This window comes from Squalius cephalus, assembly GCF_949319135.1.
Source record: "Squalius cephalus genome assembly, chromosome: 1".
Classification (NCBI taxonomy): Eukaryota; Metazoa; Chordata; class Actinopteri; order Cypriniformes; family Leuciscidae; genus Squalius; species Squalius cephalus.
In genome coordinates, this window is record NC_137122.1 from 33460821 (window position 1) to 33488813 (window position 27993).

Below are 27993 nucleotides of genomic sequence, written 5' to 3' on the forward strand. Positions count from 1 at the left end.
TTTGCCTTCTTTGCATAAGCTAAGTTTACTTCGAATTGATTTACAGGTTGATCGTGTAGTGCTCGCCTTCATTTAATACATTCTAAGTATATGGATGTGATAAGTTATATAAAGTGAATTTAGATTTTATCAGCTAATGGCTGGTACAAAATCATGGGTAGTCGTATCTTGTCGGCGACAAAATAGTGTAACAAACATATAATCTATCGGAAATATATAGTATTGTATACTATTTATTGTATGCTGCCTGGAATGAGTGTGTTTGTGTTTTAACAATGATAATGTCTGTTTGTTACTTGAAGATGTATTATAATCTAATATGATATATAATATAATATAATATATATTATAATATAATATATCTATTATAAAAACTACAAACAGTTTAAACGCTAGGTTACGTTTGTTACACTATTTTGTCACCGACTGGCAAAAGGAACCATATATAGATCATATATCTACCGAGAGATCCTAATATTCTACCCAGATGTTTTTGTACCCATAGAATATTCTACTAATGAATATGAAAGTCTAATCACAATATGAATAGTGTATGCCAATTCTACCACCCCCTTTGTTAAAGTTTTTCAAGGCCGACTTACGCGTAAAAGAGGAACCAATTGTTGTCATGTGATTTGCTATCAGGACACCATAGCTGACGGAGCGAATGTTTTGATTATTGTTTTGGGTTTTGATATGTAATTGTATTACCCTCAAGATGTATGCTGCCGCGACGGAGAGTTTAATAAAGCAGGCGAGGTAAACCTAAATGTTTAAGTAAAACGTTTTCTGTCAAAAACTATTGTATTGGTCACATGGCTGGCCTGGAACCTTTCTAAGTTAGACAAGTTCCTCACTTGAATTAATATTCCTTTCAGAGAAATTAAGGAGGAAGAGCTGCAGAGATTTTGCGGGCGCATATTTAAGCTGCTCCACACTAAGGACGTCAGTGGAGAAACCGTGGACTCCCTTCAGAGGCTCCATCTGATAGTTTCTGCCACTAAACATGCCAGAGAGTAAGTCATATTAATCTAAAATACACCTGAACAGCACGTGGGCATGAAACCATTTGTCTGACCCTTCAAAAGTGTACCAGAAAGGTGTATTTCAGGACATTACAAGTGAATAATTGAAGACCTCCTCCATTACTATCAGGCTTCCATCAGATCTGGTGATGAAGCTGCAGACTGTTCTTTGCTCTTCATCGAGTCCAGAGCAGCTTCAGGTTCTGTCCTCCTCCATCATACGGCAGAGTTTTCCTCCCAGCGTGCAAAGCCTCTGCTCTGATCTCAGTCAGGACAGCAGGACCTTGAGCTATGTGGCCAGTGTTGTTCTCTCTCAGGTGAGTCACAGGCTGTTTATGTTCAGCTTGTGTGTTGATCATGATTGTACACTTAACTAAATCTCATTTTTCGCAGGCTGGAAATAAAGAAGATGTGATCCCCCTTTGCCACCATCTGCTGAAAAGTCTCGAGTCTCGGCTGTCTGACGGGCTGATATCTAAACATGCTCTGCCCATTCTCTCTGAAATGATTACTGTTTATCCAGACGTTCTCACAGATGGTAAAGTCAAGCACATTCATGAAATGCAATACTATTGTGGGTCATTAGGAATTACAGTGGGGTCCAAAAGTTAAAAAAATATGAAAACACAACATTAAATAAAATATTGTTTAATAGTTTTATTAATGCAAATATTTACTTGAATTTTTAATTAAATATTTAATTTAATGCAAAGTCCGTTTTGCATTTTTTAATTTTAATACAAATTATTACAAAATATGTTATCAGCATAACATTTTGAGTGAGGAGTTGAACTGAACAATTATAGTTTCTGAATGTCTCAGTATTTGCATTAAAGTCGGCATGAAACGGAAGTTGGGATAGTTTTGGGATAGTGAGGTACTGTATATCCGAGTGAAGCGGCTGCTTCCCGAACAAGAAAGAATGTAGGTTGGGACTTGACATGATTTGCTGGTTGAAGTTTTCTATTGGATGTCATGTGAGTGAAAGGTTCTCCCGCCCTCGTGCCAGTAAACACGTCATCAGAGAAGAGAAGAGAAGAGATGTCACTGCGAGAGGGAGGGGAAGTTATTTCGATTAGGAAGATTACAAGGGCACATGAACTAAAAAAAATGAATGTGCATGATAAATCATTTAAAATAAACACTGCAATATTCCATAAAAAAAATAAGAATAGGTTCATGGTGATTTTAATAAATGTCCAAAATGTTCTTAGTATCTTAATGTTTCAAGTTTAGAATACTAAAACTTTTATTTTTAATGTATTTTAGATAGGACTTTGAATCCAAGACTTTCTAAATGGGCTTTTAAACCCCACTGTACCCTTCAGTACCTAAATCTGGATAATGTAAAGATGCTAACATGAATTTTGTGGTCACTAAACCCAGATCAGGTGAATCTGGTCAGTCGTAAGGTGGTGGATTGGTTGCGTTATGCCAGTATGCAGCAGGGAGCCTCCATGTCTTCTGGAGGATTCTTCAGTGGACCAAGAGCACGTCAGGTGGGGCATGTTGCTTTTCCTCATTCACCAATACCTGCACCATCAGCCAATAAGCTCAAGTTTATAATGATAATGTTGAGTGATCTCAGTGAACTGATCGACATCTCTTCATCAGCCAGCTCCACTGACGGAGGTGGACGGGGTGGTAACGGGCGACTTCTTCACTGTGCTGTGTGTGGGTCAGAGCTACACCGAGGACCAGTGGATGAACATGTACACTTTCTCTATGATCAAGGGTTGGCTGCTCACTTACGACGCAGACGGGACTACAAACACAGAATCAGGTACAGAAGTCTGAACAGAGACATTGTGGGCAGGCATGGTAGAAGTTGTTGTTTTTTACATATACTATTATAATAGTAGTGTAGTAAATATAGTAGTATAGTAGAGTAATATTTTGGATTAGCTTTTATTTTTATATTTTCAGTTTTCAGTTTAATTTTAGTATAATTAATTGGTAACACCTTACAATAAGGTCTCATTTTTTAACATTTAATAAATGCATTAACTAACATGAACTAACAATAAACAAAGTAGTTTTACAGCATTTAGTAACCTAAAAAATGTTCATGCTTGTTCACTGTACATTAACAGATACAACTTTTGATTTGAATAATGTATTAGTAAATGCTGAGATTTACACTGACTAAGATTGATAAATGCTGTAGAAGGATTGTAGAGGGATTGTTCATTGTTAGCTAATGTTAACAAGTGAAACCTTATTGTAAAGTGTTATAAAGTAATTTTGTGTTTTTGTTATTTTTATTAGTTTTTTAATATTTAATTTATTTTTATTTCAGTTTTGGTAAATTTTAGCACTTAAACTATATATATATATATATATATATATATATATTTATATATATATTATATATGTATGTATATATATATATATATATAGAGAGAGAGAGAGAGAGAGAGAGAGAGAGAGATTTAAAATGCCCAAAAACGATTTGAACAATGTCTACATTGTTTACGAATTGTCCCATGTCAGATAGGTACTTCATTTCATGAAGTTAAGATGAGTAACATGGGATTTTCATCTTTGCTAGCTCCACTAAAAAGAGCACAGGTCATTCAGTCACAGCACCAAGGTAAGATGCAAGTGAAAAGCCTGATATGATCAATCTGCTTCCTGCGCAATCAGAAACTCCCTTTACTGAATCACATTCCTGCAATCAGAATAAACAAACTCTACTATTCCTAAAAAAAAATTGGGGGGGGGGGGGAACCATGATCCATAATTAATTGCTGTATGTATCAAATTGATTTTGAGTCTATGGCTATGTTTGGAATGAAATACTATCTTACTACTGCTTACTGTGGTGTGTATATACTGTATACAGCCAATAACTTTTTTTAAATAGTACATGAAACAGTATGCAGCCATACACGTTTCATGCTGCGCTGTTGTCACATGACCTCACCATGTTTTCTTCTGTGTGTGGCATCCATTTAATCTCTGAAAAATAAATAGCCTGTGTCTAAAATCATATACTCTCAGAGTAGTCGTCCGAGTACTTTTTGCTTACTGTTACATTAATACTGTGAATTCTTACTCTTTCACTTTTCTTTTCACTTACTGGAAGTTCTTTAACAATTTATTTTGTATTTATTTAGTATATAATATCTTTATTTTTAGCAATGAGAATTCCACATTGTGTGCTCTGGTTGTTTATACTGCACATTTTATAGTAAGTCATCAGGGTATTCAGAAAATGTGCACGTGTGCACACTATACATACTGCATACTGCCAAAATAGTAGTATTGTAGTATGTCATTCCAAAGATAACCTGCATGTCCTGTCATATGCTCACCCCTTCAATGGCATTAGATCCCGCCGGATAAGGTGCTCGATGGAGCCGTGCTCCGGGTGTTGTAGTGTAGTGCACTGTGCTGTAACGTGCTGTGCTGTGCTGTTGATGTAGATGATCGCTCGGAGGTGGACAGTTCAGTGATGTCCATGGTGTCGGCCACATCCTCTTCCAGCAGACTGCTTCCTCCCAAAGAGAGACTCCGCGAGAAGGCTTTTGAATACTGCCAGCGTCTCATTGAACAGAGCGACCGGAGTGAGTAGATCGTACTCGTAGGCCAGGCTATGGAGAATGTTTATTGCACTCTGCTGGTAAATGTGTTGATTTATTTCTCGCATTTTTTTTCAAAATGCAGAAGCTCTGAAGAGGATGGATACGGAGCTACAGAAAGCAGTAAGCACCACGTATACTATTGTTCAGAAGTTTGTGGTTGGCAAGATTTTATAAAGTCTCTTATTATTACCAAGGCTGCATGTATTTGATCAGAAATGCAGTAAAAACTGTAATTTTGTGAAATAATATTACAATTTTTAAAATAACTGTTTTATATGTCAATATATTTTAAAATGTACTTTAAAATGAAGCTGAATTTTCAGCATCATTACTCCAGTCTTCAGTGTCACATGATCCTTCAGAAATTATTCTAATATGATGGTTGATGCTCAAGAATAATTTATTTTTTATCAATATTGCTAATTCTTTTTTTTTTTTTTTTTTTTTTTGTGGAAACTGTTTTCAAGATTCTTTAATGAATAGATAGTTAAGAAAACAGCATTTATTTTAAGTAGAAATTTTATGAGTGTCTTTACTATATTTAACGTATCCTTGCTGACTTTTGAACAGTAGTGTATATTTTAAATTAAGCTTACTATTTAGTGGGGTCTAAAAGTCTGATGTTAAATATTTATTTGTTTGTTTGTAATTTATAAAGTCATGTAAACTCACATAACAAATCCTGAAATTCATGTTTATTTGTTTTCATTTAAACTTTATTTAAATTGCTTGGCAGATCATATAATTTGAAATGAAAATTCAGTGTTGAATTAGAAAAGAATGCAAAATAGATGGGTTACACTGTATAATTAATAATATCATGGTGAAATAGTAGCCAAGTCACCTTTATTTATATAGCGCTTTTTGCAATACAAATTGTTTCAAAGCAGCTTTACAGTGATAACAGGAAAATAATGCAACAGAGTTTGTTTCTGCTGTACAGCACATCTAGAAGAAAATAGCATCACAGTCCATTTTATATATATATATATATGGCACATTTAATGTGACTCTGTTTATCTGTTGTGCAGTGTATCATCGAGTCCGTGTCAATAATCGACATCATCTGTGGCGAGGACCCCTCCTATGTGTACCGTGCCTTCCCCTGCATCAAAGCCCTGTACGGCAGACTGAACGGAGACTTCACCTACGCTCGAACCCTGCTGCCTATCGCTCAGTTCTACCTCAACCACAGTGAGTGACGAGCCCTGTTAGTGACGGGCCTCTGACAGTGTGACCTATGATGTATGTCAGCGTCCATGTGCTCTGTTCCCAGGCGAGACGGCCGCGGTGGACTCTGAGGCCGTGTTCTGCCAGCTCTTCAGCCACTGTCCCACAGAGCAGTTCAACGAGCCCATGCTAGCCTTCGAGTTTGTCCAGTTCTGTCTACTCAATTCCAGCGTGCTGCAGGACAGAGTGGCCAACTACAGACAGAGCTTCCCAAACCTCCTGAAGGTGGGCTGGCTGACTCGCATTTCAAAGTGAATCCAGTTAAGTGATATACTAAAACGTTGTGCATTTTGCCTGTCAGTTCTTGGCGTGGAACAGCTCAGGATTGATTGGAGAGTTTGTGGAGCTGCTTCCGTCACTGGTAGCTCCAGATACTGCCATTGAGTTACTGCACACTATCCTTGATCTGCCCTGCTTAGCAGCAGCGCTGGACCTCCAGCAGAGGTGCGTCACTTTACCGACGACAGATCGATGGTTTAACTGAAATTGTTTGTGATGTGAATTAGTGATGCAATGCTGTTGCAGATCAGCGTGCTATCAGGCTTTGGACCGTACTGCGTGGGACCAGCAGGGGGCGAAGTTGGCTGCTTGTCTGGATGCCTTCCGCCAGCCGTCCTATAGGGGGCTCTTCCTCTACATCCTCAGACCGGAGGCTGGGACCGGAGACACTATAGACAGGTAATACCTGCCACATCATTTATAGAACACAATCTAGGAGGAATATCGGGACATTTAAAATGAGTTAGAAGGATGCAGAATTGTAATTTGAGTTTAAGGAGGTAGAATTAAAATGCAATGAAATTCAAAGAAAATCATATATACATAATTACACTACCGAAAGAAAAGAAGTATCTTATGAATGCATTTATTTAGTCAAAAATACAGTAAAAACTGTAATATGTTACATATTATGTAATATATTTATTGCAATAAATGTAAATTATCATCATCACTCCAGTCTTCAGTGTCACATGATCCTTCAGAAATCATTCTAATATGATTTGATGCTCAAGAAACATTAAATTCTCATCAATGTTTAAATCACTTGCGCTTAATACAGTGTGTTAATATTTTTGGGGAGAATTTTCAGGATTCTTTGATGAATAGAAAATTCAAAGGAACAGCATTTATTTAAAGTATTTAAAGTTGTCTTTACTGTCACCACTGGTCAATCTGATGTCATTGCTGCATAAAAGTGTTCATTTATTTAAAAAAATGTACTTACTGACCACAAACATTTGAATGGGAGTGTATATTTGATCAAATTTGCTCTGATGGTTATAGTGTGATGGTTATACTCTTGAGTGTGATTGCTTAATAGGCTAAATCTGCTTCATGAGATTCTGGCTGACATGGCGGAGAGTCCACGGGTCGTTCAGTGTGCTCAGGTCGTTCCTGTGCTTCTGCATGTTTACTTCAACACTGTCATTCAGGTAAGAGTCACAAATGAGAGGTCAAGCCATTTAACCGAGATCTCGGTTGTTCCCATGTTTTTTGATTGTGTTTTATAGAAAGCTGATGAGAAAATGATGAACCAGCTGCTGCTGGTGCTGCTGGAGAGAAGCAGCCTGCTCTATAACATCAAGACATTTAATGCTGAGGTCCAAAAGTAAGGCACTTTTAAAATGTTGCCACCTTCTTGTGAGATTTTGTCTGTTCCTAAAACCGAGTAAGCCGCCTCACTGTCAGCTGTCTACATAGGCACCTAACTGAAATAAAACCTCACAAGATTGGACTTATATACATTTGACAAGATGTGAATATACATTCCAACATAAATTCTACATGTGTAAGTGATGGTGCATGAATTATTTGTGATTGTAGGGTGTTCAGCACACACCTGCAGGCTCTGTGCAAACTCCACCCACCACTGATTGTGGATCAGTCCAGGGAGATCCTGGAGTTTGTAAGCATCCCAGCCAATATTTACAGTAAAGAAGACTTCTACACACATGTGGTGAGGAGGAGAAGTAGAGCACTGTAATTGTAAGTGTCACCATGCGATACTTGTTCTTCAGGTGACTGTATTTAATGTGTGCACGCAGGTGTGGGTCATTGGTGAGTTTCTCTCGGTGTCATACGACCCTCGCTGCACGGTGGAACTGATCACCTCTTTTTTTGAGAGTTTGGAGGCGGTGCTGTTTGAGATCACGCAGGTGCGACAGTCAGCCAGCCCCCCGGGTTTCTCCCCCCGCCTCATCACGGTTCTCATGACGACCCTTGCTAAACTGGCCACACGCAGTCAGGATCTTATTCCAAGGTAGATCAACCAGCTCCAACGCCATGGTTTTTTCATTACAAATTATATTTAAATGTTTTCCTGAAGACACTATGTTTACTATGAAGACACAAAAGTTATGCTTTTTCGGATCTTACCTTTCATGTAGTGTGCAATATAGCTGTTTGTGAATGTAAAAGTTCTGCAAAGTTTCAAAGATCAAAGTGCACGATAACTGGAGTTAATGTCTCCCAAAAGAAAGAACCAATTCTGAACTGCCTGAAACGAATCATCAGTAATTCCAGCCTTACTTCCTGCACGAACCTACATAGGTTTGTAACAAATTTGCATAATGCAAGTCTGTGGCATTTAGGGCTGCACGATTAATCGAAAAAAAATCACGATCTCGATTCAAACATAAATGCGATCTAATTTCTTAATGATGGCGATTCACTTCCGTGTATTTCACTGCATTCAGATCTCTGCAGAAAAAGCAGCCAATTACAATTCCCTTGTTGTACAGCCTACCGAAGTTAATGAAAAGTGTATGATAATAATAATTTTCAAGTTGTACCGGCAAAAGTGCGTGTTCACTGCTGTTCGCGAGTGTCACGAGTCACCACAGCAATCAACTAACCGCTTCTGTGGTAATCTAATAGTTACAGCTCCTGCACTGGATTCAAGCAGCTGCAGCTTGTTTAAGGTAATGGTGAAAACCATTTTAGAACAGCAGCGAAAATGTAAAAGTAGGCTATATAAACTTTAATATATCCTTTTATTGAAACAGGTGCTTTGCTGTCCTTTTACTTACACTTTTGCGCAGAGACAATTTTATGTCCTATAAATGTGTCGTATTTCTGCTAATCCGCGCAGATTTCAGTTGATGATTCTGTTTAAAGTTATAAATAACAAATCATGAATGAAAGAGAAAGAAAATAGCAGAATGTGCTTTATCGAAAATAAATATTAAAAGCGCGATAAGTCGTTCTCATACTGACAGGATGCTGTGCGCGCGCTCCGAGCGCAACACGGACAAGCTTGTTCCGGTTGCGAGTCTAAACGGCCAAATAAACACAGAAATATTTCAAAATGCCAAGTCAAGTATTCCCGTAAACACAGTAGATGTAAGTACTATGTACATTCTGTGCAAATTGGAGCAAAAAGCACAAGTTCTATTTAGTTATTTTTATTTTGGCTGTTGTTAATGTTCTCTTATGTTCAACAACATAAACCTTTAAAATTAAAGGGTCTAAAATAAAGAAAAGAGACAATTTTTTTACTCCTGCACTTTATTATACTGAATGTCCTTTTTTTTTTTTCTTTTTTTTTTTTTTTTTTTTTGTACTTGAGTGCAATAAATTTTGGTTGAAAAAATGAGAATCGTGTAAGAGAATCGTGATCTCAATTCCCATGGAGAAAAATCGTGATTCACATTTTAGCAAGAATCGTGCAGCCCTAGTGGCATTCATTGGCTTCTCCTGCACAATGTCTACTTAGCTGAAATTCAGATGTGGTGTTGGGAATTTCGTTTCCGACACACGCTGTAACCGGTAGACCAATCACCGTCTGACCAATCAGAGCAGAGTAGGCTCTCAGAAAGGAGTTTAGAGAGACCGAATATTTAACTAACCGGTTTGGACACTGTGAGAGAAGGGGTGATGCTATATGTATATATTATGAGGAAAAAAAAAATTTGTTTTTTTTTCTTGGATGCTTCTAAACCTATTGTAGGAGACCTCCAAAACACACAGTATTATGATTCAATTATTATGATACACTTTTTTTTTTCGTGTGTGTGTGTGTGTGTGTGTGTGTGTGTGTGTGTGTGTGTACCTACTTAACTATAACTTTGGGGACAAATTTGTACCCAGAAGTGACACAAATCTTCAAAAAACTTCCTTTAGGGACATCCTCATTTGTTAATCTGGTATAAAAATTAAGTAATTAAATGTAAAAATGCAGAAAGTTTTGTGTGATGATGGGTAGGGTTAGTGTAAGGGGATAGAATATACAGTTTGTACAGTATAAAAACCCTTACATCTGTGGAATGTCTATTTTGTGTGTGTGTGTGTGTGTGTGTGTGTGTGTGTGTGTGTGTGTGTGTGTGTGTGTGTGTGTGTGTGTGTGTGTGTGTGAGAGAAATTATACACTGCCTGACCAAAAAAATAAATAAATCACAGTTTGGACCAAAAATTTATGCACCTCTTGATGGCAATTTCACAACATTTATTTCCATCAAGAAGGTACATAAATTTTTGGTCAATATCTTATATTGACAATGCAAGAGTGAAGTAAAATTAAAACTCTTGTAGTTACAACCGATATTTCTATATCCCTCACTCTTTCCATGTCTATTTCCATTTCTCTCAGAGTGTCGCTTTTCCTGTCTAAGATGCGGACATTTGCTCGTAGTGGTCCGGTAATGGCGTGCTACAATGAGGAAGACACTGAGGAGATCATCACACGAGCCCATGAACTTATTAACCTGCTCAAATTACCAAATGTGGCTCAGTTTGTCCTGGCCCCTTCAGCAGGAGGCGACGGCCCCCGCTGGCACAGAGACACCAACGCCTCTCTTCCTCAGGCCATGAGAGCCGTCAGCGGTCTCCTCCACAGACATTCCAGCTTCCTGCCCACGTGAGCCAATTCTAGGAACTCGTTTTACAAATAACTGCACAGAATACCAAGAGAGAGTTTCTAAAGGACACAAAGAGGGAGTGAAAGGAAATGTGAGAGACACTGAAGCAAAACAGACAAGCACTGTACTTCATCATGACTTTCACTTCTGCTGAACACATTCTTGTAAATCAGAACAAACATCAAGACACAAGAGGATTATGATTTATTCCTTGATTTATTCAAATGATTGTTAGACACTTTTAAATAAATCAAACATTCTATGTGTTTATTGTAAGGTTGCATCTATTACTGCCATTTATGAGTAATGTCAAAACTGTTAAAATACAGCTTAGATTCAGTTTTATTAGATTCAGTTTTAATTCCAAATCTATGAAACCAAAGGAATTGATCATATACATGAAATTTGACACAGTAGAAATGTCTACACAATGTAGAAATGCTTATTGTCATATTAATGTGGCATTATGACAAAATGAGTAAAAATTGTTTTACATTCAAAGTGCTTAAAAACATACTTGGTCATATCTGAGCTTCCTGGCTAAAACCACGGTCACACTAGACTTTGAGCACGCGAAATTTCTTCGGACACTGCAACGGTTGCACAATGATGTCACATTCTGCGCTGTCTTTTAAAACATAATACGTCAAAAATGTTAAAATATGCAGTCTGCTCCACTTTACTGCAATCCTGCATTTTAAAGTTTGTGCTAAAAGGATGCATTGCACCCTAATGTAGATCAATCTTCTATTGGTCAGAAATCTTCACGTGATACGAATTCGCACGTCAGAGTTCACCAAACTTGAACTTTGGAACACAGCGAAATGCAAAACGTTTGAGCTTGCGCTTCCTGTCTCCCGCATTCACATGCGTGTAAATGGAAGTCAATGGAATGAAAAAAGTAGTGTGTCAAGAGGTAAAACGTTTCAAGAACTGCTGGACACAAGTTATTCATTGAACTGATCACAGATGGAAACACATTAAGAACGACCACACAAAAAAAAAAACTATCTGGAAATAAACAATTATAATTGTCTATTAGCGTTAAAAGTGCTGTTTTAGTTGCAAGAATTTCATCAAGGTTCATATTTTTATGAGACCTTTAGGTAAATCTATTTGGGTCTTACTAAAAAGATGCATATAATTCATCAAGGCTAGTTTCAATGTGAGCCTCTGTGGGAGCTGAATTGACTTCCGATTTATTTATTATAATAAATCCTGTTATCCCCTCAAGCTTTCCACCAATCTCACGACCCCAGAGGATCCACTGTGCAACAATTACAAAGCCATTTCTAACATTTTTGTTCATAGTCGTTATTACAAGATCACAGTAGTAGAAATACTTCAACCTAAGTTCTGCTCAATGCCAACAACCGCCAATAAATTCACTTCTATCATATCAAGTGTTTAAAGGCAGTAGATAGCTCTATTAAAGGACATGGAATGTCTTCTGTATTATACACATTTTGCCTGTAAACATTGACAGTTGAAACAGTACATTATGTCAACAGGTTAAGACTACATCTGTGAAAATAGACTGGCCACAAAGTGCTGAGTTATCAGGACAGAAATTCTTCTATATAAAAGTGTATTTTAGAACAACAGTACTATAACATGCCCATCTATGATTAATATAGAGGGATGCAAAGGCAGCTCATGGTCAAATACATAGTCTTTTATAGCTCAACAAACCCTGTATGTGTGAACACTTCAGGTCTTCTGCATCTGTCACCTGGATATTTTGATTTGGCTGGTCCCCGTTGCATACAAGTACCTCCAGATGGCGTAATAGTGTATGCCTGCCCCCACTGCCACAAAGATGTGCCAGATGGCATGAGCGAATGGGATGAGGCCATCACTCTTGAAGAAGACAATTCCCAGGCAGTAGAAGACTCCGCCCACTGACAGCTCTAATATGCCCTCTCTGTTAGGCTGAAATAATGCGTTCAGTTTAAACAGGTCACTCTACCACAGACAAATTACACAAGGGTCAGTCCACAAAACACATGTGCATTCTCTCCATGTGTAAAATGTGTTGAAGATAAAAATCCATTATGTAAATAATGTTGTGTTTTTAATGGCATTTTAATATCCACTACTGACAAACAGAACATGGTAAAGTGCTGAAAAGGAATTTGAGTGACCTTGAAAAGCAAAATTATGTTATTATGACAGGTTTATGGTTAATGGAATAGTTACTTTAAAAGGAGGGGAAATGGTGATAAGATGGAGGCCCATTTAATACAACGTTAATAATCATAAATACATTTTCATTTATTTCAGAACTGCCTTAATTCTTCATGGCCTAGATTCAACAAGGTGCTGGAAACATTCCTCAGAGATTTTGGTCCATCTTGACTTGATGGCATCACACAGTTGCCATCAAGGTGCTCCACTGGATTGAGATCTGGTGACTCTGGAGGCCATTTGAGTATAGTGAACTCATTGTCATATTTAACAAACCAGTTTGTGATGATTTGAGCTCTGTGACGTGGCGCGTTATCCTGCTGGAAGTAGCCATCAGAAGATGAGTACACTGTGGTCATAAAGTGATGGACAACAGTACTCGGGTAGGCTGTGGCGTTTAAACAATGCTCAATTGGTACTAAGTGGCTCAAAGTGTGCCAAGAAAATATCCTCCACACCACCAGCCTGAACCGCTGATAAAAGGCAGGATGGATCCATGCTTTTATGCTGATTACGCCAAATTCTGACCCGAATCCCAGTAGATCAGCAGTTTCTGAAATACTCGGACCAGCCCGTATGGCACCAACAACCAAGCCAAGTTCAGAGTCACTTAAATTACTTTTCTTCCCTGTTTTGATTCTCAGTTTGAACTACATGCCTTAATGCATTGCTGCCATGTTATTGGCTGATCAGATATGTGTTAACAAACAGATGAACAGGTGTATCTAATTAAGTGGTTGGTGTGTTTGTTTATATATAATTCATATAATTTTTTTTAAATTCATATATATATATAGAATTATAATGACAATTTCCCCCTTTTAAAGCAACTATTCCATTAACCACAAAACTGTCATAATTACATAAAAATACTTTCAAGAAGCAAATGTCTCTTCTTGATGTATTACTTTATCATGTTTTGTTTGTCAGTAGGGAATGGTATTACAATGTTAGTAGTAAAACAAGTGAAAAGTATTCAATTGACTTTCTAAGAAGCACCTTGTAGAATCAAAAGGCTTGTAGCAAAAAGAATATCCTGTCAACCCTGTTGTCTTGCTGCATAAATATATCCCAACATATACAGGTGCTGGTCATATAATTAGAATATCATGAAAAAGTTAATTTATTTAAGTAATTCCATTCAAAAAGTGAAACTTGTATATTATATTCATTCATTACACACAGACAGATATATTTCAAATGTTTATTTCTTTTAATTTTGATGATTATAACTGACAACTCCCAAAAATCCCAAATTCAGTATCTCAGAAAATTAGAATATTACTTAAGACCAATACAAAAAAAGGATTTTTAGAAATGCTGGCCAATTGAAAAGTATGAACATGAAAAGTATGAGCATGTACAGCACTCAATACTTAGTTGGGGCTCCTTTTGCCTGAATTACTGCAGCAATGCGGCGTGGCATGGAGTCGATCAGTCTGTGGCACTGCTCAGGTGTTATGAGAGCCCAGGTTGCTCTGATAGTGGCCTTCAGCTCTTCTGCATTGTTGGGTCTGGCGTATCGCATCTTCCTCTTCACAATACCCCATAGATTTTCTATAGGGTTAAGGTCAGGCGAGTTTGCTGGCCAATTAAGAACAGGGATACCATGGTCCTTAAACCAGGTACTGGTAGCTTTGGCACTGTGTGCAGGTGCCAAGTCCTGTTGGAAAATGAAATCTGCATCTCCATAAAGTTGGTCAGCAGCAGGAAGCATGAAGTGCTCTAAAATGTCCTGGTAGATGGCTGCGTTGACCTTGGACCTCAGAAAACACAGTGGACCAACACCAGCAGATGACATGGCTCCCCAAACCATCACTGACTGTGGAAACTTCACACTGGACTTCAAGCATCTTGGATTGTGTGCCTCTCCATTCTTCCTCCAGACTCTGGGACCTTGGTTTCCAAATGAGATGCAAAATTTGCTCTCATCAGAAAAGAGGACTTTGGTCCACTGTGCTTTATTAAATCCAGAGTCAACACAGCCGTCTACCAGGACATTTCCAGAGCACTTCATGCTGACTTCATTTTCCAGCAGGATTTGCACCTGCCCACACTGCCAAAAGAACCAAAACCTGGTTCAATGACCATGGTATTACTGTGTAATTACTGTGTGATTTCATGTAATATTCTAATTTTCTGGGATTTTGATTTCGTGGTTTTCATAAGATGTAAGCCATAATCATCAAAATTATAACAAATAAAGGCTTGAAATATCTCACTTTGCATGTAATGAGTCTATATAATATATTAGTTTCACCTGTTAAGTTGAATTCTTGAAATAAATCAACTTTTTGATGATATTCTAATTATATGACCAGCACCTGTATACTGAAATGCATTAATTTAGATTAAGATGACTCAATCACATAAATCTTTAACACTTAAGCACATTGTGTGTCTGATAGAATGTTTGAAATCTTCCAAAGATTTACTGAATAGGTTCTTGTCAATTGGAAGGCGGCATCCTGAGCCTCCATCCTCACTAGGATGCCGCCTTCTGAGGCTTGTGGGGATAGAGTTCTCCACAGCATTAACTGCAAGTCTAGTGAATGAGCAACGCTACGTCATAAATGTTCAAATTTAATTGTAGAATTTGTTTTTCTATTTTTCTATTTATGCATGTACAGTGGATTACATGTCTGTGGTTTCCCTGTGTTTAACATTATGGACAGTTAGGCATTAAGTGATCAATTTAGAACAAAACAAAAGGAAACATAATGCCGTTATCTCCGAAATCATTTATTTGTCTTGCATTAGATAATGGAATTGGACGAGCTCAGTGCCAATTTATTTTCCAGCCGCTAATTGGTTTTCATGCAAAGGACTGTGGATGAAGGGAGGACGTGAAGGATACACTTGATGCATCCTTCAAAATAAGCCGACTGAAGGTGCAAATCAAAGGCTCCTTCACATTGAGACTGAAGCTTGATGATGTGGCAGCCTAAATGTGACCCTGGACCACAAAACCAGTCATAAAGGTCAATTTTTTTTAAATTGAGATTTATACATGATCTGAAAGCTGAATAAATAAGCTTTCCATTGATGTATGGTTTGTAAGGATAGGATCATATTTTGCCGATATACAACTATTTGAAAATCTGGAATCTGAGGGTGCAAAAAAATCGAAACATTGAGAAAATCACCTTTAAAGTTCTACAGTTATGTTCGCGATTTTGCTGCATTCACTCACAAAAATAAATGTTTTATATATTTACGGTAGGAAATTTACAAAATATCTTCATGGAACATGATCTTTACTTAATATCATAATGATTTTTGGCATAAAAAAATTTTAATAATTTTGACCTATATAATGTATTGTCGGCTATTGCCACAAATATACCAGTGCGACATGTGACTGGTTTTGTGATCCAGGGTTACAAATATGCATCCTTACTAGGACACAGCCAAGTAAGCCTAATTCAATAACTCAATGAAACACATTAATGAAGTAAATACCTATTTGTATTTCAAAGTATACTTTATGTCAGTGGTTCTCAACTCCAGTCCTCGGGATCCGTTGCTCTGCACATTTTGTATGTCTCTCTTATCTGACACACTCAGTTCAGTTCATGGAGTCTCTCTTAACGAGCTGATGATCTGATTCAGGTGTGTTAAATAAGGGAGACATACAAAATGTGCAGAGCAGCGGGTCCCGAGGACTGGAGTTGAGAACCACTGCTTTATGTTAATATCACTAACGGAAATGTTGTAAAATATAAATAAGCTGCTTAAAGAATCTCAAAAGCCTTCATTACTGTTTTTACGAACACATGTACAGGGTTCAGTCACACGTACCATTGACAGAAGAACAACTGCAGGAACAGCTCCCATGGCAGTGTAGCACAATAAGTCTAGTATCTTGTTCCTGAAACATAACACAGCTGTTGTTAATATTCATTTACATGTTTTATAATTTAAAAACAATTTTTTCACAATTTTGGACATTAACTATCACAATAGCATCTGAGAGTGATTATCATCTATATCCTCAAATAAGAGGGCACATACTTCTCATGAAAAAAGAAGACATAGGCAGAGCCAGCGCAGGCCATGATCCACACCAGCCAGCGCATGTGGACAGCCCAGGGTCCTAGTTCTCTCAGGTTCAGCCTGCACACAACACAACTCATCCCTGTGAAGCTCTAACACGCTGATAGTTATGAATATCCAGCAGACACACACACCTCATACTCACCAGGGTGCATAAGATGCAGCTATAAAGAAATATATCACCATCCTGTCGCACATGTGGAATCGCTGCTCCACCTTCCTGTTGTAGCAAGACATAAGAAAATGTTTTTTTAAATACTCATTCCATAAAAATCAATCTCACATCTTTGTGTATCCTTCTGATCCTTACATCACCATTCCAAAGTTTGGGGTTGCTTGTTTTTTAAGGTAGTCTCCTATGTTCAGAGTCTGCAGTGTCACATGATTCGAATATGCTGATTTGCTGCTCAAAAAATACACTTAATCAATGTTGAAAACAGATGTACTGCTTAATATTTTCGTGTAAATCATAATGCAGGATTTTTCAGGATTCTTTGATGAATATAAAGTTCAAAAGAACAACCTTTACTTGAAATCGAAATCTTTTGTAACATTCTTAATGTCTTGACTGTCACATTTGATAAGTTTAATGTGTCCTTGCTGAATAAAAGTATATTATTTCTTAGCAACCCTAACAACCACCAAAACAACATCCTAGCAACAGAGCCTAATTACATTTGATTAAAAAACACTTAAATCAAGGCTTGTAAAATAAATGCAGGTGACTGTAGTGAAGCATGTTGCAACCCATTTACAAAGATTTGAGTCCTGTTCTTGCTTAATGAGACTCTTTGTTATTTTCCATATGTATAATTTCCATTGGGCAGAGTCATGTGTGAATCACAGATTGATGAAACTGCCAGTGGCGAACATGAACTGGCAGGCCCATGTGAATGCATCTGCTGTGTCAATGTGGATTCATGTGTAACTGCGTAGGTGTCCTGCTCTGATGAAGATCCAAAGTTCATTCATAATGTTTCCACTAAATCTGCATTTTGAGCTGAAACTTCCTCCTGGCACAGAATATGCAAACATTTAGCATAATAGGTTAAATATTGCACCATTAACATATAAGTTTGTACAACATTACAGTCTACCGTGCTGATGCCATGTAGCACGAAACCACACTTTATCGAGATAAGCTGTGACATTAAATAATCAGACATCTGTATGACAGCAGAAGACATCATTCTTTGTTTTCTGTCAATTCAGGGCTCAATAATCCAAATGTCGGATGGAAATATTTAATTTCAGATGGCATCTGTTGTCACTCTTGAAATTGGTTTGAAGATGAGAAGAAAATTGTATATATATATACGCATAAATGAAATATTCTTCTTTTGGCAGTTGAATTTTTTTTTTAAATTACAAAAGACAGGAAACTTGCCTAATTAATTTAGGAAATCTGTTTCACATCTATCGGCACTTTATAATGAGCGTGTTTGTTTAGTCTTTATTGAATCGCCTAAGGCAGAAACATGTTAAACAAACTGCACATGCTCCATTTAAAAAACACAAAGTTGACAAATAACACACTTTTTTATTCAAAGATCCTAAGATTTTAGGTTAAAATGTATGTGAATGTATTATGGCATATGAATGTAAATGGGAATCTTATGTGCTGCTGAGGTTCTTTCCTTTCTGTTCTAAAATAAAATAGAACTTTATTTGTGGAAAACATTTAAATGTATCAGCAGCCTTCATAGCTTTTTAAAATTATAACTGCTTCACTGCTCCGTTATGACTCACCTGAGATGACTTTTCTTCCAGGACACTGTATGGAACATGGTGGACATGATGAACAGCCCAGACAGACCTGTACCATACATCCATGCAGAGATGGTCTCCCACTGGTCATCAGAGAGGAAGTACAACACTGAGCTGCCCATGATACTGGGAATGATCCAGAACTGAACAGAAGACAAAATCATTATGTATCTTTTTTGTATTGAAAATAACTTTTTTGTATTTTCTTGAGTTATTAATGAATATTTTTTTATGTGTTATAGCAGTGTTGGAGACAAGACCAGCTCATTTGAGTTTGAGTCTAGATTCCACATGCTCCTGAGTCCACAACAAGACCAAGACCATGAAAATATGGTCTTGGACTCTGACTTAAGGATGAGTCAAGACCATATTTTCATGGTCTTGGTCTTTTTGTGGACTCAGGAGCATGTGGACTAAGTCCAACACCATTTAAATACGTGTTGGACCATTTAAATATGGTGTTGGACTGGTTCTTTTTTGTCTTATTGTGGACTCTGAAGCATAAAGCAGAAAAATATGGTCTTGGACTTGAGGGCCAATCCTGCTACAATGAGCTTGAGCATTTAAAGTGACAGACAAGCACATGCTTAGAATAAACTAATAAAATAATATCTTTGCTGGTGTGAACGGGCCTTTAGACTTGGACTTGAGAACCAGTCCAAGAATATATTTTCTTGGACAAAGACCAAGACTAAAACCATGAAAATATAGTCTTAGATTTGAACTCGATGGCCAAGACCAAGGCTATATATCATGATTTTGGTCTATGGACTCAGAAGCACGTGGACCCTCGACTGGTCTCGACTACAACACTATGTTATAGTACTTAAATACAAAATGACCTAAAATGGCCAACCCCAGTCCTACATGATGTATGTCTGGTTTGCTAACTGGATTACAGTAATTACATCAGGAAAATTAAAAATTCTAATATTTCTAGTCTGACCGACCCTCCTTCCATCTGTCACTGTGTATGTCTGATCAAATCTTCTTTACATGCCCCACGAGCCAAGTTAATTTTCTACAGAAGCCATCTTTTTTTTACAGAAGGTTAGCCAGCAGTTCTAGGCATTTACAGCATTTCTGCCAAACATATTATTACAAAGTCAACAAGCATATACAGGAAATGTTCATGTCTTGACTTCAATTTGTATCAGTGAAATAGATGCATGATGTTCTTGGGCTTTTACAGCCACATGTACCAAACGACAATGCACTGATGCAAAGAGGATTTGGTGTGTGGTCAATGTCTCGTGCTGTAGCTCGTGAACTGGCCGTGCCAGATGTGCGGCTCAGAGAGGCAGGGATTAGAGAGTAGGAGGTTATCCAAACAACATGTTATCCCAACATGCCCATATAAAACACATGAGCATAAACGAAGACCAGAAGCAAGGCTGAACGGAGAACTGACACAAATGACAGTATGAAAAAAGCAATGATGACTGTGATCTTATGGTATTGTTAAATGATTTTGGCCCTGAATATCCATAAAATGTTCTTGTTTGTTGAACAATATTACATAAATCTCTGTGGTTATTTATGACCTTGGTGAACCTTCTGTGTCACAGGACAATGGCATCAAAACTTTCCCTCTTGACAACACCCTCTGCTTCTGCCAATATAATACACAGAACCAGAGGTCTTTATGCTAAATGTTAACCAACCCGTCCAGTTTGTGATCTCACACACTGTTATTTTCATTCAGGTCTCCCTACATTTTGTTTTGTCCTGCTCTGTGTGAGATAAGAAGTAGATTTCCACTTACTCCATGCGTGGCACAGTTGGCTGCATGCTCATACTCAGTTGGCTGGTATCTCTTGCTAGATGGGACTCGGTTGTTCATAAACCTAAAAAAGATATTTTAGTGAATTTGAAGTGCTTAAATTTTGATACTGAGGGTTGAGCTTCAGTCTCAATATTTTCGGATGCATTGATTTGAAGCACTGTATATGGGATGTTATCCTATAGTAAAAATGTATTTATACAGTTCTATGAAAAACATCTATGCTTATGTACCCTACCATTTAAAAATGTGGGGTTGGTAAGATTTTTTTTTATTTTTTTTAAATACAGTAAAAGTACTAATATTATGAGATATTATCACAATTTAAGCTGTTTTCTATTTTAATATGTTTTAAAATGTACTTTATTCCTGTGAGGCAAAGCTGTGTTTTCAGCATCCTTACTCCAGTCTTCAGTGTCACATGATCCTTCAGAAATCATTCTATTATGATGATTTGCTGATCAAGAAACATTGACATTGAAGTAAAATTCTTATTGTTGTGCTGATTAATATTTTTGTGAAATTTCTTTGATGCGTAGAAAGTTACAAAGAACAGCATTTATTTGGTATAGAAATCTTTTGTAACATTATAAATGTCTTAACTGTCGCTTTTGATCAGTTTAATAATCCCCGCTAAATATCTTACGCATCTTCTTTAACTCACAGAACTGATGGCACAGAAAAAGCAGCACAGTATTACAGGTCAAACTCCTTTTCATTTCAGAGATTAATTTGGTCTATGAAACACATTAAGGATAAAGAGCACGTACTGTTCAGGTTCAAGAGCATTAGGTAACCCTCTTTGTGGCACCTCAAGGATTTATTTAATATGCATTCAGATCACATTTTTAGAATTTTCCTGTATTGCTTGGTTGCCTAGCATCTGTAACTACCTAACGGTGAAGCTAATCCTGTTCGGAATGAGGTCTTTTATGCCACTTACATTGAGTCGCTGATGTATTAGGTGATGATGTCATAGTCTCTATGCCAACCTGAGGCTTGGGATTTTCTTTTTGATTTCCCCCCAAACACTCTTTATCTGTGTGATTTAATTAATGTGCATGAGGACACAGGGAAGTGGGCTAGACTGCTAACCAGAATAAATGAGCCGAGCTCAGCGAGCTCTGGAAACCATCTTACTTTGCTTCTTGATTATATTTCTTGATTATAGCGTTTTTCTAGCAGTGATCAGATTGATTGTCTTTAGTCGCAGTCTTTTCAAAGATAGTTCTGCCAGTAAAACATACAGGCTGACTTAAAGGATTGTAATCTCTTTTCTAAAACTTGTTATTCTGTTTTCTTTTCATATGTATTTTAATGTAAATATTTGCTGTAAAAAACGAGAGTGATCCAGGTGTGATGTAGGAACCACATTCACAGACATATATTCGATTATAATGCCCGAATGCACCAGAGATGCTTGCTCATGCAGAATTTGCCTCACCAGAGTTATTGGATATATTTAGTGTCAATTTTCATATCACTGCTTTTTTACTATATTCAGGGAAAATATTTACTCAGATGTCAGTGCACTACAGGGCATCCTGTTCATTATCATGGATGAGTTCATTAAATTAATGTTTGGCGTCGCTCCAGGTCTCAGCACCCGGTGTGTCTCTGCTTGGCCTTAATAAAAGGAATTGCTTTTATATGATGGCATCTGGGGCTAAACTGGGAAGCTCAGCCTCATTGTAGCAATGTCAGTTTGGCACTATAAGACACATACATTTACTTTTTTATAATACACTGTACAAAAAATTATACGATCAATAAGTTGTGACAACATATGTTTTTACATTGCTTTAACTCATCAAAATAAGTTAAGCAATTTTCAACTTTTTTTATAAGTTATACAAGATTAAAAAGTCTGTTTAATGTAATTTATGTTGAAATTACTTAAACATCCAAGTTGATTGTACTTAAAAGCACTTAAAATACTCAATACACCAATCAATCTAGTTCAATTCATTGATTCCCTATGATTTGATTTCTGCCCCTTACTGTAAATGATGCATGACCACAAAATCTGAGATTTAAAAAAAAGTGAGTAAAAAAAAAAAAGAAAAAAAAGACATGTTCAAATTAATAAGCAATATTTCAAATGTTCCGACTTTTGTGATCCACTCTCAGCAGGAATGTAAGAACACAGGAACACATCATGAGAATATTATAATGCCACACCATGAGGGTAAAGGACTAGACACGTCAGTGGCCCTTCACTAGAGAAAACATTCAGAGATTTGGATGTTTACACTTCACAGAGTCTCTACAGCAACATGATACACAGTGCTGGTCTTGGGTTTAAGCCAATATGTCTGCTCATGCGTAATATGGCCCTACATATAGTTATGGCACCAAACATTGCATTCCAACATTTTCAGGCTGGCCTCAAGTTCTTCAATTTTCCATACCACACAGCAAGTGCATTTTGTTGCATAATGCTCTACCAAATTGCAATATCAACTTTTTGAAAACCACTTTACAATATTAAAAAAAAAAATACTTGTTGTTTGCAATATTTACCTGCAAGTAATCCAATATTTCAGTCATTATAAAGTTGCTTATGGTCCTGCATATGAGGTTTTGGTCAAACCTCATCCATTATCCTCTCATATTCTCCAGCTTCATGAAGGCCATTTCTTCTATGAGCACAGACAATTAACTGAGTGACTGTGTGCTAATTGCATACGACAGAGGCCAAAATATCCCTTCCAAAAACCAAACATGCACTCAGATGGCCACAATACAAGTCTCTTGTCTCTGAAACAAGGAGGATCCAAACCAAACAGCCACAAGGGACAAAAATACACACAGTAGGATTCATTATACTGTACTTATGAGAGGAGATTGAAGGGCACCCTGTGTCTGACCTTTCTGAGAAGACTCTAGAGATGATCAGGTGATCAGGTGCTGACAGGGTTAGGTTTAACTTTATGTCTCAATTAAGAGGAAACACTGTAACTTAACTTTAACTAAATTCATCAGTTTAATTGATAAATGATGTCCTTTTTAGTCTATGTTCTTTGGTTAATATTTATGTATGTTTCACTATGCAATGTAAGTCTCTGTTGAGGGAGCATAAATGCAATAGAAAGTGGTTAGTTGATGTTATTATACATATGTTGAGCATTGAGATGCTCAACTTAAATGGTCACATAAAATTAAAGAGTATAGCATTTATACACAATCCCACCAAGTCAAAGTCCTCTGGGGGCAAAGATCTCAAAAGGCAAACACAAAGCATGTTTATGTGTGCCGGGTCTGTGACCTGACATTGACAAATCACACAAAACTATTAACACTTTTAAAATATCTTTATGCCCCATGTGACAAAATTTCACAATAATAATGTTCATGTTCTGAATTTCTATTCTGAGAAAACCATGTGACATGACAATTTATGGGTAAACAGAATGATTAAATGCCATAACAGGGTTTGTTGTTAAGCAAATTGGTACTGATATATGAGGAAAGTGAATAATCATTTGTTCAGTTTATGTTAGCGTGCAGGAAAACACTTTTTTTTTGCCACATGAAATTCCATAAAGTAAGAACTGCTTTCAAACTTGCATTTCCATATAGTCTTTCGATTGCGAAAAGCAATGCAAAGTTGATTCTGTGCTAATTTGATCTAATATTAGATCAATAATCTGTAGATTTATGTAGAAAATGAGAATAGATCAAATTAATGTCTATATTTTGAGGTCTTGAAGGTCTTGTAAATATTTTTCAGGTTTGCTCAAGGTAAATAAAGCAACAGTTTTTCAATAACGGAAGAATTATGTAAAAGTTTGGTATTTGGGGCAAAGGGTGCCCCTGTTGTTGGGGCAAAAGGCACAATAATTAACATGATAATAAATATCTGGCTGACTTTTCCATTTGTTGACATGACATGGTTACTTAGATATCATATTTAGTTGTTCATACTGTAAAGCTAAATTGTTATGGGATTTCATTCAATGTATTCAGAATCTTTACTTTTTAAAATAATTTTGTTTCTGGATTATTAAAATGAACATAATTGAATGACAGTATTTATTGAACAAAAATGAATTATTTTATTTATCAAAGTAAACCTAAAATAGAACAAACTTTGCTAAAGTGATTGCTTTGAACAAGTATTAACTTAGACAGTATTAAACACATATTAATTTACAGTAGTCAACATTTGAAATGGATCAAAAAAGTTGTCATCAATGTTGTCCTAAGACAAGAACGGGTATTGTTCAAAATTCATGTATAACTTTGATGAAAGGTTTGATCCACTTCAAATGTTGACTACTGTAGCTAAAGTAGGCTATTTGTATCAATGTGTGCCTTTTGCCCCATGCTGGTGAGCCTTTTACACCATGTGTGGGGTAAAAGGCCCCACTCGCCACCTCATACATTTATACTATTTTTAAACAAACAAACAATTTTTTATGATTTATTTTCACACAAAATATGTTGGTCCATCAATGTCCAATAAAAACATACATATTTTTTTCTGCAATCATACACAATAGGTAACACATTTTTCTTAAGGTGTGCCTTTAGCCCCGTTGTACCCTACATGTAGGCCTATTCCCTTTCTAAAATTGAAGAAATGTTTTATCACAACGCACAAACATGAATGAATGAACAAACAATGTTTAATGTTTTTAAAAAAAATGCGTTCCATATCATTGTGTGTGTGGTGGTCTGCAGGAAATCCTCACCAAATGCACAACCAAAGTTGAAGAAGTGCACATTTAAAATGAAAGTAGAAGTTGACAGAGCCTCAAGATTTTTCCATGAATAGACACAATGGCTTCTTCAAACATGTTTGCACTAATGCTTGTAGCCTACCTCCGTCTCAAACTCTGTTTCACGTTGTTTTATATTGATAGGCTATATAAGATGTTGTTATTATCAGCTTTCATTCCCATTTCACTGCTGCTTTTCTATTATTAACATAGGAGAAAACATTTTTTTTTTAAAGATTCCTCAGCAATATTAAGAAAACAATGTTATATAAACGTTATGCTTAGATGTAATTTACCTGCCGAACTTCGTCCTCCTAAAGTCCATACTGTGCATATTTGTACATGTTCGCCGCGTAACTTACTCCAGGGTTGACAGACTGACTACTTCCAGTACCAGCGACGACCAAACTCCGGATGTTTCAGAGCTCGTAACTTGGAAGGAAGCAGGAGCAACTGCCTCTACAAGGCACGTGAAGACTTGCGTCGCTCGGAGCGCGCACGCGGGCAGAACTGCGAGAAGCGGCCGAATACAGTGACCCTGGATTTTTTTTTTTTTTTTTTTTTTTAATAATCGTAAACAGCGTCTCGCGACCCCTCGCGCTGTCAGGAATGCCGCTGTGCGCGCAGAATACCCTCCCCGCCCTTTTGCTTCCTACCAACTTAACTTCAAAAAGGCTTCAGGCAAAAGTTTTCCCCATCGCTTGTCATGATGTAGCCTACCGGATATTTGCTTTAGAAACGTTTGTTTAGAAACGCGCAAACAAGCTAACCTCTCAGAGGTTAAACTGGATCTGCTATGCACGCTATTTTGTGAACCCTTTTTTCTAAATAACTAGTAGGCTATTCCAAAAACATATAGAACTATACAATAAACATAACTCCATTTTTGTTCAGTTGTAAAACTGGTCATTATATGACATTGAAAACCAAAATTATAAAGGTCAAAGTTTTTTTTTTTTAACCTGAGTACAGCACATTTTCTCTCGACTGGGACTTACAGTGAACGATATTTTGACATCTCAGAGACAAAGCGCACATAGCCATCTGCTGGTTAAATAAGTAAGCAACATTTAAATCTGCGTCTCATCCATCATGATTGAGGAGACCACGACGGATGAGACGCAGTCGGGTCCTCAACAAGGGGGCCTTAGCTCGACTTCCAAGAGCTCAAGATAGCTTGAATGTTTACAATGAGACAAAACAAGCTTTAAAATAAACTAAAACAACTAGGCTACAAAACAAGACATTTCTTGTTTTAACCCTGTAAAGCATGACATTAAATCATTGTCAAAAAAATCGACATTTTTGGAACTTTTACACCTGTCCTCTCCTCATGGTCGTCCGCCAATAATCAAATAGGAAATAATGTGCAAGGACCAGAAATTGGATCAACTCGATAATGTCAATTATGTCAACTCACGTAATTACAGTGACTACACTGGATGTGTCGATGCCATTCAAATCAACACTTTTTTAATCTGGTAAATTAACACCACAAAAACACTCTAAACGACACTGGATATTTTGCTGTGGACAAAATATAGAAGAACATTTTAAGGAAAAGTTTTGTTAGGGGGTAACAGTTTAGGACCCATGGACCAGATGTTTGAAAGAAGGCCCGGAGTCAGAATTATAAAAAATTGAAGAAAAGTTTTACTGAAGATAGTTTGCAGTTTCCTCAGCAGAAGTCGGCTTCAAGACTCACACAGGAGTTCGTAGGCCGCCCCGCTTACAGTACAAAGACCACAGCAGTTATACCATTTCCAAGGTCTAAGCTACGTCATTGCTTACAGGTTGAATGATTCTGATTGGCTAAGAAATTGATAAACATAGTAATTTTCCACACATAGCCTACACAGACAGAAGCATATCTCCATCGATTATGCAGCTGACACTCAGACCCTGAAGTTAGGCACATAGTGACCTTCCTGGTCGCAGATTTGGGTTGCTGGGTGCCAGCATGTCCTGAACAACAACTCAGTCAATCTCCAATCATGCCAGTGGTTCCTTAACCTGTAAGCAAGAAGACTAACACACACACCGACACACATCTTTCCAAGGTTGGATTTGGCCAGGCTCTAACTATAAACAGGAGTCTCGTCTCAAAACATCAAGACAATGCGTTCTTTCTCTCAGGATAGGACACTTTAGTCTAAATGGAAAATATAGGCTTTAACTGACAAATGGTCCCTTAAACTATAGACTTCAATGACCCCTATGTGTTTTAACATGTTGAAGACCTTTCTCAAACACAAAACAAGTCCCTATTTCATTTCTGGAAGCCGGGCTAAATAAGCAAGCACTGTTACTGCATTCAAATATCAAATACAGACATTAGAGAATACATGAAAAGAACATTTCAGTAATCACACTAACTTCTATAACAAAGTAAAATCTCCAGAGAAGTCATTCAACTCATTTGATATTTAGAAGGAAAAATATTGATTAATACCTTGATTACATATACATTAAAGCAGCAGTGGATTCCAATCCACCCCTTCAGTTTGCATGTGCATTTTATGTTTTGTATTATATTTGATAAATCAGGCTTTTGTGGCCCATATTGCTCACACCCGAGGAGGTCAAAAAAACATGAGTTTGCAAGGTCCAAACTGAGCAAAAAATGTGCAATTTGGTGCAGTCATAGATTAAATTTAAATGCTTAAAGCTCTGTATAGTTTTTGATGATTGAGAAATACAAATAGCTCAATGTTCCTCTAAAGTCTAATGTGCCATATTTACTTACATTTTAACATCATTTTTTCTAAAAAATCATGT

The 27993-nt window shown here is 37.1% G+C and overlaps 2 protein-coding genes across 5 annotated transcripts; one reads left to right on the forward strand and one right to left on the reverse strand.

Moving 5' to 3' along the window:
• Window positions 1-580: 580 nt before the first annotated feature.
• ap5z1 (adaptor related protein complex 5 subunit zeta 1) lies at window positions 581-11689 on the forward strand. 2 transcript variants are annotated; one of them, XM_079872386.1, is made up of 18 exons: window positions 581-759; window positions 879-1016; window positions 1156-1342; window positions 1419-1563; window positions 2412-2524; window positions 2640-2808; window positions 3577-3618; window positions 4454-4594; window positions 4695-4732; window positions 5644-5806; window positions 5889-6067; window positions 6144-6286; window positions 6368-6520; window positions 7164-7275; window positions 7354-7451; window positions 7667-7799; window positions 7888-8102; window positions 10431-11689. In XM_079872386.1, the coding sequence occupies exons 1-18, from the start codon at window positions 719-721 to the stop codon at window positions 10699-10701; spliced, it is 2481 nt and encodes an 826-aa protein (XP_079728512.1). In that variant the 5' UTR covers window positions 581-718; the 3' UTR covers window positions 10702-11689. The 2 variants fall into 2 exon arrangements, with proteins under 2 accessions (XP_079728512.1, XP_079728513.1); XM_079872387.1 differs by lacking the exon at window positions 3577-3618 and having other exon boundaries at window positions 599-759.
• On the reverse strand, window positions 10898-27510 carry mmd2a (monocyte to macrophage differentiation-associated 2a). Of its 3 annotated transcripts, none has more exons than XM_079872778.1 (8): window positions 25512-27510; window positions 23015-23130; window positions 20474-20555; window positions 18691-18851; window positions 17087-17161; window positions 16900-17001; window positions 16687-16756; window positions 10898-12630 (listed from the first exon to the last, which is right to left on the reverse strand). In XM_079872778.1, the coding sequence occupies exons 3-8, from the start codon at window positions 20549-20551 to the stop codon at window positions 12427-12429; spliced, it is 690 nt and encodes a 229-aa protein (XP_079728904.1). In that variant the 5' UTR covers window positions 20552-20555; window positions 23015-23130; window positions 25512-27510; the 3' UTR covers window positions 10898-12426. The 3 variants fall into 3 exon arrangements, with proteins under 3 accessions (XP_079728904.1, XP_079728903.1, XP_079728902.1); XM_079872777.1 differs by having other exon boundaries at window positions 23015-23133; XM_079872776.1 differs by lacking the exon at window positions 23015-23130.
• Window positions 27511-27993: the final 483 nt, after the last annotated feature.

Excerpts from the sequence above, each read along its gene's own strand:
- ap5z1 (XM_079872386.1), top strand. The coding sequence starts at position 719 with ATGTATGCTGCCGCGACGGAGAGTTTAATAAAGCAGGCGAG. Across the intron at positions 1,017-1,155 it reads GCCACTAAACATGCCAGAGA|GCTTCCATCAGATCTGGTGA; the intron begins GTAAGTCATATT and ends CATTACTATCAG. Across the intron at positions 6,068-6,143 it reads GCTTCCCAAACCTCCTGAAG|TTCTTGGCGTGGAACAGCTC; the intron begins GTGGGCTGGCTG and ends TTTGCCTGTCAG.
- mmd2a (XM_079872776.1), bottom strand. The coding sequence starts at position 25,549 with ATGCACAGTATGGACTTTAGGAGGACGAAGTTCGGCAG. Across the intron at positions 18,852-20,473 it reads CCAACTGTGCCACGCATGGA|TTCTGGATCATTCCCAGTAT; the intron begins GTAAGTGGAAAT and ends TCTTCTGTTCAG. Across the intron at positions 17,002-17,086 it reads GCTGCATCTTATGCACCCTG|GCTGAACCTGAGAGAACTAG; the intron begins GTGAGTATGAGG and ends TGTTGTGTGCAG.